The sequence below is a fragment of the Callorhinchus milii genome, unplaced genomic scaffold (genome assembly GCF_018977255.1).
Source record: "Callorhinchus milii isolate IMCB2004 unplaced genomic scaffold, IMCB_Cmil_1.0 Scaffold12, whole genome shotgun sequence".
Lineage (NCBI taxonomy): Eukaryota > Metazoa > Chordata > Chondrichthyes > Chimaeriformes > Callorhinchidae > Callorhinchus > Callorhinchus milii.
The window spans coordinates 17,222,404-17,238,643 of record NW_024704753.1 but is presented as its reverse complement, the minus strand read 5'-3'; the positions used below and the strand labels follow the sequence as shown (position 1 = coordinate 17,238,643).

At 38.2% G+C, this 16,240-nt stretch overlaps 1 protein-coding gene across 6 annotated transcripts in view; it reads right to left on the bottom strand.

Moving 5' to 3' along the window:
* The window catches only part of LOC103176720 (cyclin-dependent kinase 17), a 48,660-nt gene that overhangs the window by 25,082 nt on the left and 7,338 nt on the right, over positions 1–16,240 (bottom strand). For 4 of the 6 annotated variants that reach the window (XM_007890445.2, XM_007890446.2, XM_007890448.2 and 1 more), the window contains exons 3-4: positions 10,816–10,963; positions 3,691–3,852 (exon numbers count right to left, since the gene is read on the bottom strand). In XM_007890445.2, the coding sequence (XP_007888636.1) occupies positions 3,691–3,852; positions 10,816–10,942 (289 nt within the window). In that variant the 5' untranslated portion in view covers positions 10,943–10,963. Of the gene's footprint in view, positions 1–3,690; positions 3,853–5,779; positions 6,096–10,815; positions 10,964–16,240 lie in introns of those variants that run through there. The other 2 variants (XM_042339657.1, XM_007890449.2) reach the window with 2 other exon arrangements.

Sequence of the window (16,240 nt, the reverse complement as noted above, 5' to 3'; positions counted from 1 at the left end):
TTATTCCATCCAGGGTAAACTGAGCAGCTTCCTGAATATTGAGATGCAAAATAAATATGATCAGATAATCTACAAGGCATAAGGATACTTGAGAATGTAAAAAGAGCTTTCTAAGTACCTCTAACACCCAGAAGCTGTTAAAATACTAAAGTTATAATACCATTACTAAAATAAATGGCTTTCAGACATCATTTCTCCGCTGGATTCTCATCAATGGCCTCTCTTAGTAAACTGGTGTTGGGTTTTATTCAATATGACCAATATAATTGAAGAGGTATGTTCTCATATTGTACTTACTGCAGGCAACCAACAATCGCCAACTAACAAACTTTGTTTTCCCAACACAAATGTACAAATTATAGATGATAAATCTACAACCCCGCTGTTCTCCTTCCTCTTCAACAGAAATATTTCAGAAGACACTATATTTTCAGAAGACAAGATTACACTATTTCCATTACCTCATAATTTCCATTAGGCCACGCTTCAGTAATATTTATTATTCATGAAAAATGCTATGATCCTTCCTGCAGCAGAAATGTCAGCTGGGCTGAGTCAGCGTGCCTCACTTATGTAAGACATTTACACGGATTAAAAAAAAGGTGACGATAAAATGGAATGATAAAATTCATTTCACCATGATATCATTACTTATTCTGAGTTAAATGGTATGTGTGTCCCAGGCCCACCTGCAGCTGCTACTGATACTGGGCCGGTTGCGGTAACAGCGGGCAATTTCTTTGTCTCACCAGCGTCAGCAGGGCTGTGCATTACTTAACATGGTTTTACTTTCACTCTGGCATTTAAGAGTGGTGCCCTCTGCAAGACACTTATTTGTTTTCTTTTTTAAAAAAAAGTACATTAAGTTCTAAGTATTTTTTAAAAATAAATCGAAGAAATGCTAACGAGGTAAAAACTGTATATTTTTGGAATAAATCTGAATCGAAGATCTCAGAGAAGGGAGTGAGTTTCTTTCGCCCCGTGTCCTGGCCGACAATCCCCCCCAAGTAAAATTGGTCATTAATTTCATGGCTGTTTGCGAGACATTGTTGTGTGCAAATGGGCTGTCCCGTTCATCTACAAACACAATCCCCCTTCACAGAAAATTCTGTAAAATGGCTTTGAAACAGAAAAAAAAACGGCTAATGCGACGATGGTCACCCCTTGTGTAGTTGGTTCAGGACTCGTGACGCGAATGATGTATCAAACCTTCTTAAAAGGCTGGGGTCCCTTTAACTTTTATTGTGCGTTTGGACTCGTGGTGGAGTGCAGGGGTGTGTGGAGGATGCCGAATGAGGAAGAATCCTCACTAAAGTTTAAATTGAACACTTTTATCAACCAATAGCTACAGTGTAGAATGGATTACACTAAGTCAATCTTGAACTAGAAGTTATCGATGAGTTTGGTCAAGCCATCAACTGCTTCTTGCATCTCAGTTGTCTCAAGCATTGAACATTTCTGGTCTAATAAATACATGTATAAGCACAGATACTTCTTTTTTCATATATTTACTTAAGTACCGTCGTAGAAGGCTGACTGACTGACCAACATGACCTGACCGACTGTCCGATCAATTGTCCTCACTCCAATGCAGAGAAATTATATCTGAAAGCCATCTATTTTACGTAACACAGTACTTTAACAAAGAACGATATAGAATTAAAGAGACAGATTAAATGGATCAAACAAGTATTTTTGACATTTCAAAATGAAAAGATATCACTGTGGCAACTGACAGTAATGTGGTTAGTGTCTTCAGAAATAGGGATAAAGTAATCAAATTTAATTTACAGTTTAAATTAGATATTGGAGAAGAACACGTTTAAAAATTGGTCACTTACTTCATGGCTGTTTGTCGAACATTGCCGTGCGCATAATGGTTGCTGCGTTTGCTTCCAAATATAGTCACTACAATTTACAGTAAAATCCTGTAAAGCGCAATGAGACATCTCAATGATGTGTTAAGGCACTGTAATCAATAATAATCAATAAATTTCCCATATTTTATTTCCTTTAAAAGGGTATTTCTGACTGCCACCTGGTGGAGCCCATTTCAATTGCAGCACATTGCTGTTCCTATAACCTGTCTAAGTCCCCTGAAAATAGTCGCCTAAATTCATAATTCTGAAGTGCAACTAAATCAGAGTAGGTGGGGAAAACAAAATAAGGTTATACACAAGTATTATGAACTTGCCATGGGTACCTTTTCCCACTTTCCAACCATGTTGAATGCCAGCAAAGGTTGTATTTATGAACGTGGCTGGAAAAAGCAATTATAACAATGTTCTTTGACAATTCTTCAATTGTATTGATCAAATTCTCGTCTTGTAGTCATGTTTAGTTTGTTCAAAAGCGCACGAAGCAGTAAATAGCCATACCATGATAATACAGTACAACGCCTAATATTGTGGTTCGTTATAGAGCAGATTCACTTATAATGTGAATTGGGTGTAGACTATCAGAGAGGTTAGAAGGTCACATCAGCAGCAACCTCACAACCTGAAGCTGGCCAATTTTTAGCATGTGGGAACCTGCTGACTGCATGGAAACCATTATAAAGTAAGCAATGTTGGGATTTAGTAGATTCAATGGACCCCAAAATCACTGCCGTATAACAACAACAAAATTACATTTGTATAGCGCCTTTCACGTCAGAAGGACGTCCCAAGCCGCTGGCTACATCTGTACTGTAGTACAGATGCCAAATATAAAGCCTTAAATGAATATAGCTCGTAATTCTTAAAGAGCTTTTAAGAATTTACCAAACCTGCATAAGGAGTTGCTGATGTGCTGTCTCCATTTTCTTTTATACACTTAGCACGTCTTTTATCCTAGCCCTAACATTAAAAGCTTCGTAAAATTGCCATGAAACCAGCACACTGAGATGTCAGAATGGGATTCAACATCGTGACACATTTTAGAAAACAAACTGAAGATACTTGAAGATCAATTATATGAGCACAGAGTACAGAAAATCAAAGTTTAAAGGAAGCAGCTTCAATCAAAGCATAGAACTGAGCAGTGATTATGGATACATCACTCAAATCAAATCAATAAAGTAATAAAATACAAGAGACACCATCATAGCAAGCAGTGATTTGGGAAATATGCTGAAGAATTCCATTCAGCAAGAAATCCTTTCAACTTTAATAAGGTTCATTTGATCTTTTTGTAAGGAATACAAGTCTCTGTACTGACATTTATACCATAAGTATAGAGCGAACTTACTTGTGAGTTGTGCAGAAGAGCAATCAACAATTTTTACCCCCACACCCTTTTCCCACATAGTTGATCATTGAGCTTATTCTAAATGAAAAAAACAGCCTTATTTCTCACGTAATACAAAACAGAAAGATATTTTGGGGAAAAAAAATATTAAATAAATCAAAATTGAAACAAAGCACACACTTATGGTATAAACACGTTGAAACAATAAAATTTATTTCCACTCACGAGGCTGGCCGGTATAACTCTCTCGAGTAACAAAAAGCAGCTCAAATGCTTCAACAGGTAGAATTCTTTATATCTCTGACAAGTACAGGGTGACCAAAAAGTCATGATACCATTAATTGTAAGTCTTAAAGAAATGATGGATTTTTTTTTTAAAAAGTAGGGCAGCTGAAAAATAGGACTTTTTTGGTCACCCTGTATAACAAATAAAATAATAAAATTAAAAGGGGATATATTCACCCAGTTTACTGTTCCTGGACATGGTGACATAGGAGCTCACGCTCCCGCCAATCACACTATGAGGCCTTCGTAGAGGTGGCTTTTTGAAAGTGCCTGTATACTGGTGCAGAAAGGAGTGCATGCTTTGGGATCTTGTTGCCTTGCCATTCTTCACGATAGGCTCTACAATCGCACCGCGGGTGGAAATCCCAGAGGCAAGAGAGAGAAAATCCAGCAGCAGCAAAAATAGAGAAGAGAGGGAAAAAAAACAAAAAGGACAGGAAAGAAAAAATTAAAGGGAAAAACTTTTAGGATATACATATAGTAATTACAGCATTATGTAACCCTTTGAGGTCGGAATTTTCTTTTTGCCAATAGGGGAGAAAAAGCGTGTAAAAAAAAAAAAAATGCACGGATGAAAAGACAAGACTCTTGTTCTCTTGATCTTCCCGTTTGTCTGAACTTTTATTGTGTTATTCCCTTTGATAGCCATGATGAAGTCAAGTGCATTTTTGTGTATCCAGAAAAAAAGGTGAAATCAATGCTGCTCCCTGATTAAAACTGTAGGAGACACAGAGTGAGTTGTGGAGGTAGGAGGAAGAGTGCTAATATTTACAATTCATCTTAACCATCTGGGAATATCTGAAGCTTTCCGGATCCTGGTTAAAAAGCTTTCACCCTCAGAATCAGGCCTACTCTGATACTGTGTTTTATAAAGTGTACATCATTGTGTAAGTTACGTCAGACTGCAGGTACATTTTTTTCCCCCATTTCAGCTGTGTTTCCCAATGTCAGGAAAAGTTAAGCATCCAACCCAAGCTTTATGAGTTGCCGTTAATCCAAACACCCAATCTTATAAGGGGACATGCAAATTGCCTTTGCTTTTTAAGTTCTATTCGGAAAAAAAATGTTTTTGCGGTGCAGCAGAACTTGGAATTGCACAGAAAGATTTTGTTCCACGTAGTGCCAATTTACTAAACTATTCTGTCAGCTACAGGGAATATGAAAGTGTCTTCCATTCCCAGATGGTAACGCTGTAACAGGTATCAGTTTTGGATTACAGTCCTTTTCTTTCATTCTTTCAATTTTCTTGGATAATTATAAACCCCACAACTGTTGTATAAATAGAATACATGAGGAACAGGGTTTTTCCATAGTTGCAGAAAATCTTGCTGACTTGGTCGTGAGAAAGAAATGTGAATTGTTCAGGTTGGTAAAATGCTCAATTTACTCCTAAGTAACTAATCATTCAAGAAACAATTAAGGAACACTCATCAGAGTCAACTAGGGGAGCCAGGATTTCACTTATTTTCACGCCAAACTTTAGGTCAGTCAAAGTATAGTGAGGTAGGGTGCACCTTAAAGAATAGCATGACTGTTATTTTCTCTATCAGTTAATTAAGGAGCAGCATCAACAACATGTACCACATGGAACAAAGATTTCTCTTCCAAACAAATTCAATGTACGTCTTTGTTTCAGCAGGAGTAGAACCTTCAATGCATCAGGATCAATAAATTTCGAACAAATGGTCCAAATTAAAACACGCCCTCAAAGGGTTAATTAAGTTTTTTTTAAAAAAACGTAGTCATTGAGTATTGCATGCTAAGGATGAAGAAATAATGGAAAAGCAAGCATTAAGCAATTAGTTCAATCAGACGTGCTTATTGTAGACAGAGACAGCATGTACATTAGAAATGCCAAAGCGACACAAAGCAACATAAAAGCAAATAAGCACAAAACCAGTGGTTGCGGTGAGTATAGCTGTCAACTCCAGATTAGTGTTCAGATTTTCAAATGAGTCACCCAGCTGTGCCAGATACGGATCAAACTGAAATAATGTAAAGGTGCTGCGGAGGACACTGTGCTGTTGAACAAAATGGTGTCTCACAAATGAGTCATTCAGCTGAGCTTAGATTTCACATCAGCGATTTCTCCTCAGGAAAGCAAATGTTTGCCAATGGCTGTTACTGTCATTGTCACTCTCATCTTCACCAGCGTTTTTCCATTAGCAAAATCAAACTTCTAGCTTGGGTCACGCCAAAGCAACTTGACTGAAAGTCAAAGATTTGAGTGCAATCTGTTAGCTCAAGCAGCAGCCAACCCACTCACCTTACAACTAAGCGCTGTGTTTAAATTCCAGAGCTACCTCATGTAGGAAAATGATGGCAAATGATGTTTCTGCTCCAGACCCACAATCCATTCTTTTTTAACGACCTACGCTCTTTCACTCCTTTTACACTTTTTGTTTTGGGGAAGGGGAAAGGAAAATATTTCAACTCTCTTTTGTAATCCGTAATTGTACACACAATTTAATAAGCCCAGAGTAACAAATCCATCTTGCACTATACTATCAAGTTAGTAGTATATGGTACACATCTGCTGCAGGACAGGGCCATCCATCTATCTATCTATCTATACACACACATCCATGCTTCATTGCCATTTCCTCTCTTCTGCCCAGTGACAAAAAGCATGGAAGGTTATTAACAGCAACCTGCATTTATATTTATACAGTAATTGTCAAGCGGGTAGCATCTTGGAGTGCTCAACACCGAGCCGAGGAGAGATGGGAGGTGAAGTAGGCACTGTCAAAGAGTCAGGTCTTCAGATACGATCTGAAGATGGGCAAGGAGGGACAGGCCGAGGGATTGAAGCGGAGAGCTGCAGAGATTTGGGGCATGGTGGCTGAAAACACATATTAGCGCTCAGGACTATCCCAGCCATAAAAATGACAAAATTCTGTGATGTATAACCCTATCGATCCTGTAAGTAAGTGCCTGATTTCTAATTGGAAGCTGTCCCCATTACATAAATTAAGCACAGTAACTGTCAGGCAATTGATGCGAGGTCAAGAGGAAGAAGCCACTGGCAGAAGTAAAGATCATGGCCTCACCATGTTGGCCAATTTAAGTACAAATACAAATTTGATCCAGGTTGCAGCGAATTAGAACATTCTTCAAATTGGTCTAAAAAAATAAATGGTGGCTATAAAATGCTTTCTCCCTGGGCACTTTAAAGATCACTGCTTAAGTAATCCCTCCATCCATCAACTGCCCAACTGACATAGAACTGCAAATGTTTCTTCATCATTCAAGACCTTATTTCCACAATTTATGATACAGCAAATGAGATTGCCAAGTGCTCTCACTAAACATGGCACTTCCGGTAATTGTGTGAAATCAAAAGTCAGTGTAAACTGGATTTTGTGAGTAATTTAATGGGTGGATTCATGATATTCAATGCAAGGCTGCTTTCATGGGCTATCTTAACTGGAAATTAATTAAAACAACCACTTCTGCGATGTATTTATAATATATATATATATAAGGTTCATTGACCGAGCTCAGGGTTATAGGTTGTTGAAACAAAGTAATTAAAGCCAAGATTTAATTTAGGTAATTTAATATAACGGTTTCAATTATTCACGATTTATATTGAGAAGTGGATGAGATCAGTTGAAGTTGCTTATACAGAAGGTAATACTGCTAATATGTTGCCCAATTATTGCGCATTATAGTGAACATGATCAGTCTTATATACGTACGTCAGTCATGATTTGTCCAATAATTGGAAAAGGTCACATTTTATGTAATGTTTCCATTCCAGGGAGAAAAACGAGTTCTTCATCCATCAAAGTATAACTGCATTAGTAAAGGGACTAAAGTATTGACAGACAAATCTTTATTGCAAAGATTTTATTTTCAAAATCCATATTGAGGATTGCTAATGAATTTCAAATGATAATCTTGAGCCCAAAAAAATGAACAGAAGTACTAATGAAACATTTTTGTTCAAAAAAAATCAATTGAAAACATAAATAGACATTGCATACTGGGAATTTGCATATTTATAAACTCAATATAAATGTTGGTGTAATTGTAACAGACATCTGGAAAATGCTGCTAGTTGAGAGGTAGGTTTCACCCACAAAATATACGGTCAATTCACTTTATAGAATATTCTGTGAAGCGCTTTGAGACGTCTCGAAGACGTGATAAGGCGCTGTATCAAATGCAAGATTATTATAAGCAGCATCTGCTGCTGAAGCTCCATACCTCCAATTGGTGGAACCATCGCACAATTGCTAGGGATTTGTGCCGAGCTGTTGGCAGGATGGTAGCAATGCTCACACATTTCACGCTGAGCTGTACTACTCACCAGGAAGCTCACAAGAGTGTTTGTGGTACCTGCTATCTTCCTTGTGAAGGCTCCAACCTGCCCAATTTCAAATGACCTACTAGTGATCTTCATGGGGTGGGTTGGGGGAAGGGAAGCATGATATCCGTTAACTCAAGTTGGCTGATGTGCTTGACACCAGAATGACAACAAAAAAATCAAGTCAATCCCCGGTTACAGTCTCAGGAGTCTAGATCCTTAGGCCACTGGAGTTTTCTATAGTACCCCACTTGGGAGGAAGGAATCCTGTCGCAAACAAAGACAAGTTACAAGTGTGGGTCTGCTGAAGTGACAATAAACAGTTACTTCCTGTGCATTGCACACATAAATCCACCAATCTTGTAAAGCATGACCAACATACCAGCACGGGCAGGGTAGGTTGTTGCCATGCACGACTAACAAAGGAATATACATTTCATTACTGATTTTACTATCTCTGATTTGGTAAGGAATGGATTCTGGACTTTACAATGAGGCGTAATAATTTTTTATTATTGCAAAGCCATACTGAGAAAAAGCAGTCAACTGCAGCGAGCGACTGAGGTCCTCGTGGAGCGCATTTGAAAAAACATTATAAATATTCTATTTTGTTTTGTCAAAATGTCAAGTGGAGCAGGTTTTTGAATTATGGAAAACGTTAACTAATTAGCACAGCAAGGTCCACTCTTTAAATAGATGACAAGAACACGGGACCAAGAGTGACACCTAAAAGCTTCTTATTCCACTCCCCCACCCCATCCGTGTTCCAGCGGAGATTAACTCAGAGGTATGTGGAGGGTACCTGATGGACAACACTGGTTATCTGCATGCCAACTATCCGCACATCCACCCAATGTGGAATTGGGACTCTGGACTGGAAGATAACGACAAAAATAATCCAATTTCGCACATGCAAGTGAGGTTGCTGGGAAGCAATTTACAATAACAACTTGCATTTATATAGCGCCCCTCTCGCAGGGTAGCGTCCCAGAGCGCTTGACAGTGACCGAGCACAACGCTGAGCCGTGGGGAGTTGACTGTAGGCACGGTTGAATAGGAAGGTCTTGAGGAGCGACCTGAAGATGGGGAAGGAAGGGGCATTCACTGTAAACAACCCCAGTAACCTCCTGTGCATGCACGTGACTCTGTACTTATGCACATGCTCAACTTAACTAATACATATATACACACACACACACGTGGATTTTATTTTATAATTGGTGTGAAGGTAAGTGCTTATACCATTGTATGGTTTATGGTTGAAGTCAGAGAGAGAGAGAACAAAGTTAAAGAATGTGGCAACAAAGTTAAAGCAAAAGGCTGGAACAGTGTGGTACGACAGTGATTGTACAACACCTGAGAAACCAATTTTTATTTAACACCACAGACAATTTGTAGTTTGTGTGATGTCCAATTATCCATACTGTCCATTTATCACAAAAGTACCAATTTGTGCAGATAATTGGCCCTCTATTGTAAACATTTGAATCAGTACAAGTCCAAAAACACATCGACAGAGACAATCGTTCACTCCCTACTACGTCTTGTCCTTGGGAAATCACTGCTCAACAACTTCACATTCAATAAATGAATTCAATTTCAGAACAGCTGTCTCATTGCCAAACAAATGATTCCTTTCAATTTGGAGAAACTGCTCGGTCGAACAAGTCTGAACTCACACTGTTAGACCTCCAGTCGGCCAGCAGAGGCCTCCAGCCTGAAAGGTTGGCTTCAAAATCCAGGACGCAACAAGTGCATGTTTTATTAGTCTTCCTTCCACCAGATCTTAATGCCATATGATTCAGTAAAGGACTGTGCCATTAACTATAAATAACAATTAAGAAATTGGTTTGATTAAAACATTACCAATTGGACTTAAATTATTAAAGAACGCTGTTGGTTTGTATTCTGAGAAGATCAGCAATTTATGTACTAGCCTAACATTTAACAATGCAAACTAGGTCACAAGATGCCAGCCAGCCTGGGAAAACTCTTCCTGCACAAGGATCAAATATGTGGGCTTGCACAGCTTCATTCATCCGTACTTTTCAGCAGGAAATACATTATGACAACTCGGATAACCTAAAAATAAGCACAGACCTCTGGCAGTTAATGAAGGGGAGAAGTGGTTATGAAGGGGCTGGCTTCACGACTTGCTTGCTTTTCACATAAAAGAGAATATACAAAATACCTGCATCATTAAGTAAATCTAAAAAAAAATTAATTAAACAACTTCAGTATAGAAGTCAAATATTTAACAGTTAATAGGTAAATAAAACAACCCTATTGACACTTACTCATGAGGTTCGTGAATGAATAATTACTTGAGTATATACCAAAGGGCAACTAGTACCTGTGTAGCCAAGCATAAGTCACCACCTAAATAAGGAGAGGAGGGTTGAAAGATGAAATTTTCAACTCATTTAACAGGTTCCAAAAAAGACACGGTTTTGAGTTTCTGTTAAAAAAATTGTTTTTCATTTTTCTTAGCAATTTATTTGGAAATCAAATGTGGACTGTAAAATATTTCCAGGCAGCTTGTGTGCATGTGAAAGGGTGGTGGTGAAAGGGGGCAGGAAAAAGGAGAAACTTAGGAAGTCTTTAGACACGATCCACACAAACTATCAGCAATTATCTGTGCAAGAAATGTGATCATTCAATGAGTTACGCATCATTTCTGAAAGAGATTCAAATGACTAATAGTTAACAATCGCCAGTAGACATTTAAGTGGCTGAAGTAGGCTTTGGGGATAGATCCTTGAGGCACATGTTGGAGTTACTTTAGAGGACCATGAAATCTGCTGGACTGAGCCAGGTATTTGAAAGGAACAGAATCTTGGACCACTGGTTTCCTGCAATTCTATTGATCTAAAGACTTGAGCTAATATCTTAGGAGCTCACAGCCCAAGCAGACAAATCAAATACAAAGAGGCGGGCTGCCAATTGAACAATTATTGAACAATTGAGATGGATAGAGTACAAGCACTTACCATTGTCCTTAACGTTGTTCTCATCGAGGTTCATTTGCTCAGCCAGCTCAGAGAGAGAATCATCCACAGGCCGGCTGCTGCGCAGTGACATCGACAGCCTGCGCTTGATGATCTTCATCCTATCCATTCAGTGTCGTGGGTAAAGTGCCTGCAGCAAGAAAGCGGGGAAATAAATGTTAATTTATGTCAGGGAAAGGTTTTCTGAATGGTGAATTACTTTTTATTTCCCCATCTAAAACGTCCCTGATGATATTTTTCATCTGAACTGAACAGGGCAATCCAAAATGACACTTGAGATTTAAAAAAATATCACACGTCTATCATGAACGACCTTTGAAATGGAGATCAGATTTAAATTGGTCATTGTCTAAACAGCGTATTCCCCTTATAGCCAAATTCGACAATTTCAGAATTCACATTTTTTAAAAAAATAAAACAGGATTTTAACCTATTTAAAATGGTCACTACAGCTGACAGTAATTATTGTGAAGTTTTTGGAGATGTTCTAACATTGCTGATGCAATTTCCTTTCTTTACTAATAAAACAGGACTTACAAACAGGATAAAATGAAGTATTATTCAGAGGAAGCACAAGGACACTTCTCAAAGGCCTGGTCTGTTTCTCACCACCCGAATGTCAATCCCTTGGAGTGTAACAAATCAAGAGTTTGTGCAACAGCGAACAGTGTGGACGGGAATTTGCAGGTGTAGGTGGAACTCGGTCTGTTTTCGACACTCTTAAGCATGGTGATATATATCTGCACACCCGGCTAACCCAAAAAAACTAAGCCTTGCTGACTTGCAAGCCTTAGTGCTAAACATTTAGTGATAATATAATATATGCCACTGTACAAATAGTTTGTGTGCGCTTTAAAAAGTGTCAAACTTAGCAACGACACTACTTGCTTTCTAAGCTGCTTTAGTGCTTAATTACAACATAAATAAATGAATGCAGAATTGGCTTCCAGACGCACAGACTATATATTCCTTTATGACCTTGACTCACATACTGTGCTTTTTCAGTTATTAGCAATGGCCTTGGGACATCCTCCCGACGTGAAAGGCGTTATACAAATGTAATTTGAATTGTATTGCAATGCCTCAGCTTAGGATTGGTGCAAATATAGTCACAAGAGAAAGCTCTTGCAAAACCCCTTTATTCAGTTACATTACACCAACTTTTTCTCAACCATAGATCATCGGTTTGTTGCCCCAAACTTCCCTTAATATACGGCACATACGGTTCCTGCAACACCAGCACAGCTGTTACTTTTTAAAACTATTGTGTTGATAACATTATCACTGACCATATAATGGTGTAAACATTCTGTTGACTGTTACTCACATTCCCTTTGATTATAATGGGAAATCCCAATAAAACACCACAGTGTAAGGATTTATTTTAACCTAATAGAAAGCAAAACTCACATCTTTAACATTTTGGGGATATCTAACACATGTAGAAACCACCACTCTTAAGAGTATCCAAACCAGACTGAACGCTACACATATGTATGCCAACAACAGACGAGGGGAGGGCGAAGGGGGCGAGGAGGGGAGGGCGAAGGGGGTGAGGACCCCCGACCACATTTGCGCTGTACTGTAAAAGGTTGTGATTTGGGGCTATGTGTTTATCTGGTCTCAGATTAATTGGCTTTCTGTATAAAATTGTCGCAGTGAAAATGATTCGATAAACCAAATTATTTATATATCCAATATTAAATTAACCAAACTGTATTCTTAGATTGAGCATACAAATAGGTTGGAATTTCTAATTATTTTGAAAACAAACTATTCAATTTTTTCACAGAATTTCACTGTAGTGATAATAAATAATAATCCTTGCATTTGATATAGAGCCTCATCACATGTTCGAGACCTTGTCCACACAGTTCTTACGAGCCTAATTTTTAGAAAAATAAATGCTTGTATGTTTATACTTGAAAATGAACAAAAGAAAACTTGCCTAATTGAAAATGTTTTTGTTTGCACATGCAGGATGCAGACACAATCTGCTGCGTGACCTCAGTTTCAGCGTTTCCAATGGAACTGCAGCACTCCTGGGTATTACATTTCAAGAAGGTTTAGCTGATGCAGTGAAGCCTCAGCAAAAAGCAGCAGCATTGATCCAATGTGGTTTAATAACATATCTTTTAGAACTCGAAGAGCCACTAATGAAGCAGTCAATGACTGGAAATGCATTTGTTCGAAAGCCATTTTGAAGAAAAATATGGCTCGCCAAAGTCAATCAATAACAGTTTATGGTTATAATTATTCTTCAAAATCAGACAAGCTGGCGGTAAGAAGCAATTCTCAGTAAAGATTTCCAATACACTGTCTCTTCCACTGAACCATTATTGCCATCTAATTCTGAAAATAACTATAATTTCTAAAAATTGCAAAACGGTCTCTGAAGTCTCTTATATTATACAATAATAAAAGCACAGACATTTCTTTATGTTGGCATCGATATAAGTGTTTCTACTCTGTAACGCATTGGACTGAAGACTTTTGTACTTAAGTCCATTGATAGATGACCAATACTGGAAATTGCTGACATAGAGCCATACATTCGACTAATTACAAAAGGAAGTGTATGAGAGTGAATGTAGGAAAGGTCTACAATTGGGAATTATGTAAGATCCTGAGCACAGACTCGCCCCCACCCCAAATGCTGGAACCTCTGGGAATGATTGCTGAACCTCTAGGCCACAAATGAAAGCATCAAACACTAATATTGATTTACAAAGTGGATGATCAGGAAGCACCTCTTCTTTCCCCTCCAGGAGCATATAAGGTTTCTGCTGGTAAGGATGATGGATTAAGAGCTTGTTCATAAATTATAACACAGCTAAGTGCATTTTAGAAGAAATCAAACTTAAAACCAGGCAATGACCTTCTGATGGGCTAATGAGCAAAGACATTACATGGTGTTGTGCTGAGCCATATAGATTGAAGGTTGCAGTTTTTTAAAATCTTAATCTATGATCAGTTATCTGATCTCAGCCAGGACAGCGGAGTGCCTTTGTGTTAGAAATCATTTAATCAAATATAGTTTGTATTTCCTTTTCAGAAATTCAATAATAATAAGCTGATACGTGCAATCAATATGCTCAGGACTACATCATTAAAGGTTGTAGCCTTTATAATTGATCTGAAAATTAGTATAACACTATTGATTCATACAAGCTTGAAATAAAGCAAAATAAATAATTATTTATTTATTATTATTAATAATAATCCATTCATTTGTACAATTATTTAGATTAAAGCAAATGCTTACTGAAGGTTGGCTAATGATACCTGGCATGAAGCCTGAAACTCTTAAAAATGTCTGGAGATTGGAAAAAATATCATGTTGTCAGAGCTAATTTGAAGCACATAAACCAGATTTGGCATTTACTCGTTTCCAATTAACATCCATGTTTTCTCACAGTAGAAGTCTGTAGTCAGCACATGCAAACTTCATAGAATGATTCTTTTACAAAAAACAAGTACTATTTACGGCTTCTGTCTGGAAAATGTTCCATGTTCGCTCGAACACAACACTCCCATCTACTGCTCTAATTCAACAGGGAGAATAAATGCAGCTTGTTTAATTACATCAATCTATGCTGCAATGATTTACCTGCCCTATCCTTCCCTTGTTCGCCTTCTGTAAACTCTGCACTGAGGAGAGGCAGAGAGCTTCAAATTAGTCTCACCATAGATGGGCGACCAACACAATGATTTCGAAATTCTCATGTCCTGTTCCATAAGTATTTGATTCATGTTTGTGGAAACTAAATCCTGAAGCAATGAATCCTAAATTGCGGTGATGTGATATTATTGTAGTCATTGCAAATGAAAATTCCTGGATGTCAAGTTTAATATTATTCCATTTTTACTATGTCAAAAAAACGGGAAACCTGAGTGAATGGCAAAAGCTTGAAAAGAATAAAAGAGAAAGCAGAAATAAAGATAGGTGATGCAAAGATTTAAAAGCCTATGAATTGCATGGAGGAAGGAAGAACATGGGAGGGCAGACCATGGAAGATTAAGGGAAGAGCCTCACAGACCTAGAACAGTCCTAGAAAGCTGTGTTAGCTTGCTGAAGGTTGACATGTGTGGCTGGCTCTATTGCCTTACCCAAAACCATAAAAAAGCTGTTGTTTGCTTCAGTCTATACACTGGCAGGAAAGGTCTTTGGTCACCAACCGAGCCTTTCGGAGCCACAACTGGAATCACTCAGCAACTGTGTTTTCCTTTAAAATAGGTCAATCCAAAGGAATAATTACAGCAACTGGAAAAGTAATATTACATTTTTCACACCTTATTAGGTATTGCCTGACCTGTAAAACCACTGCTTTGCCAAGTGAAATCAAAGGGTGATTTGTATTAATGGAATCTGACTACAGCTGAAATCAGCTTGGGTTGGTGTTCAATTTTTTTAAATTATCTTATTCAAATATTTTGAACATTGTGTTAGTTTTTTATTGGGGGATGGGGCGGGGGGCGGGGGGGCGCTGAAGAGGTAAAACAAAGGGAAACAGTTAACAGTCCATGTAATAATGACAAACAAAAAGGTCAGTTGTCATCTCAGCCATTACATTACAACAAGGTCTGCGCAGCTGGAAACAGCCTCACACAGTTAGCAGTCTTATATAAAGGATTCTAGCTGCCTGGTAATCCAGTTTTATAGTGCGTACTATGAACTATAGCAACATAAGGAGCTTTGTAATTATATGTTTAAGTAATTGAGGAGAGAGAAAAACTCAAAAATATGTTTTTGCCCTAGGACTATGGAGGAAAATTCAGCAGTTTATCCTTCATACAATCCTACGGTTTTGTATTGCTATGCTTTTGATACCCAAAGCCACCACTGGAAGATGCCATGCCCCACTGTTGATATGAAACCGTGACCAGAATGACACTGGGCACTGCAGCCTAATAAAACACCCCCATTCAGAGGACTTAAGATAGCTTTGTAACAAATAAAGAAGCAGAAAAATTATTTTAAAAACCCTTCCGGTTAGTACATTCTCAAATTTCTTCTTCAGAGAAGACTTAGAATGTTTTATGCTGCTCTAAGGATTGCACCCATTAAAGTTCACAATTTCACTAAGGAAAACAAAAATATACAGGGCAACCCCGCTATTATAATAATAATCATCCTTGCATTTGATCTAGCGCCTTATCACAGCTTCGAGATGTCTCCAAGAGTTTCACAGAATATACTGCAAAGTGAATTGACTATATTTTGTGGGCAAAACAAAATAAGGCAGATCTGCTTAGAAGACAGGCATCCTGGGCTATGGCACACAGACCAGAACTTCCAAGTCGTCAGACCACAATCGATGAAAGTCCCTGCATAAAGCACCCCTGACATCAGCCCATGAAGGAATTGATGTCAATATCGATTCCTGTGTATAACGCACACGTGCAG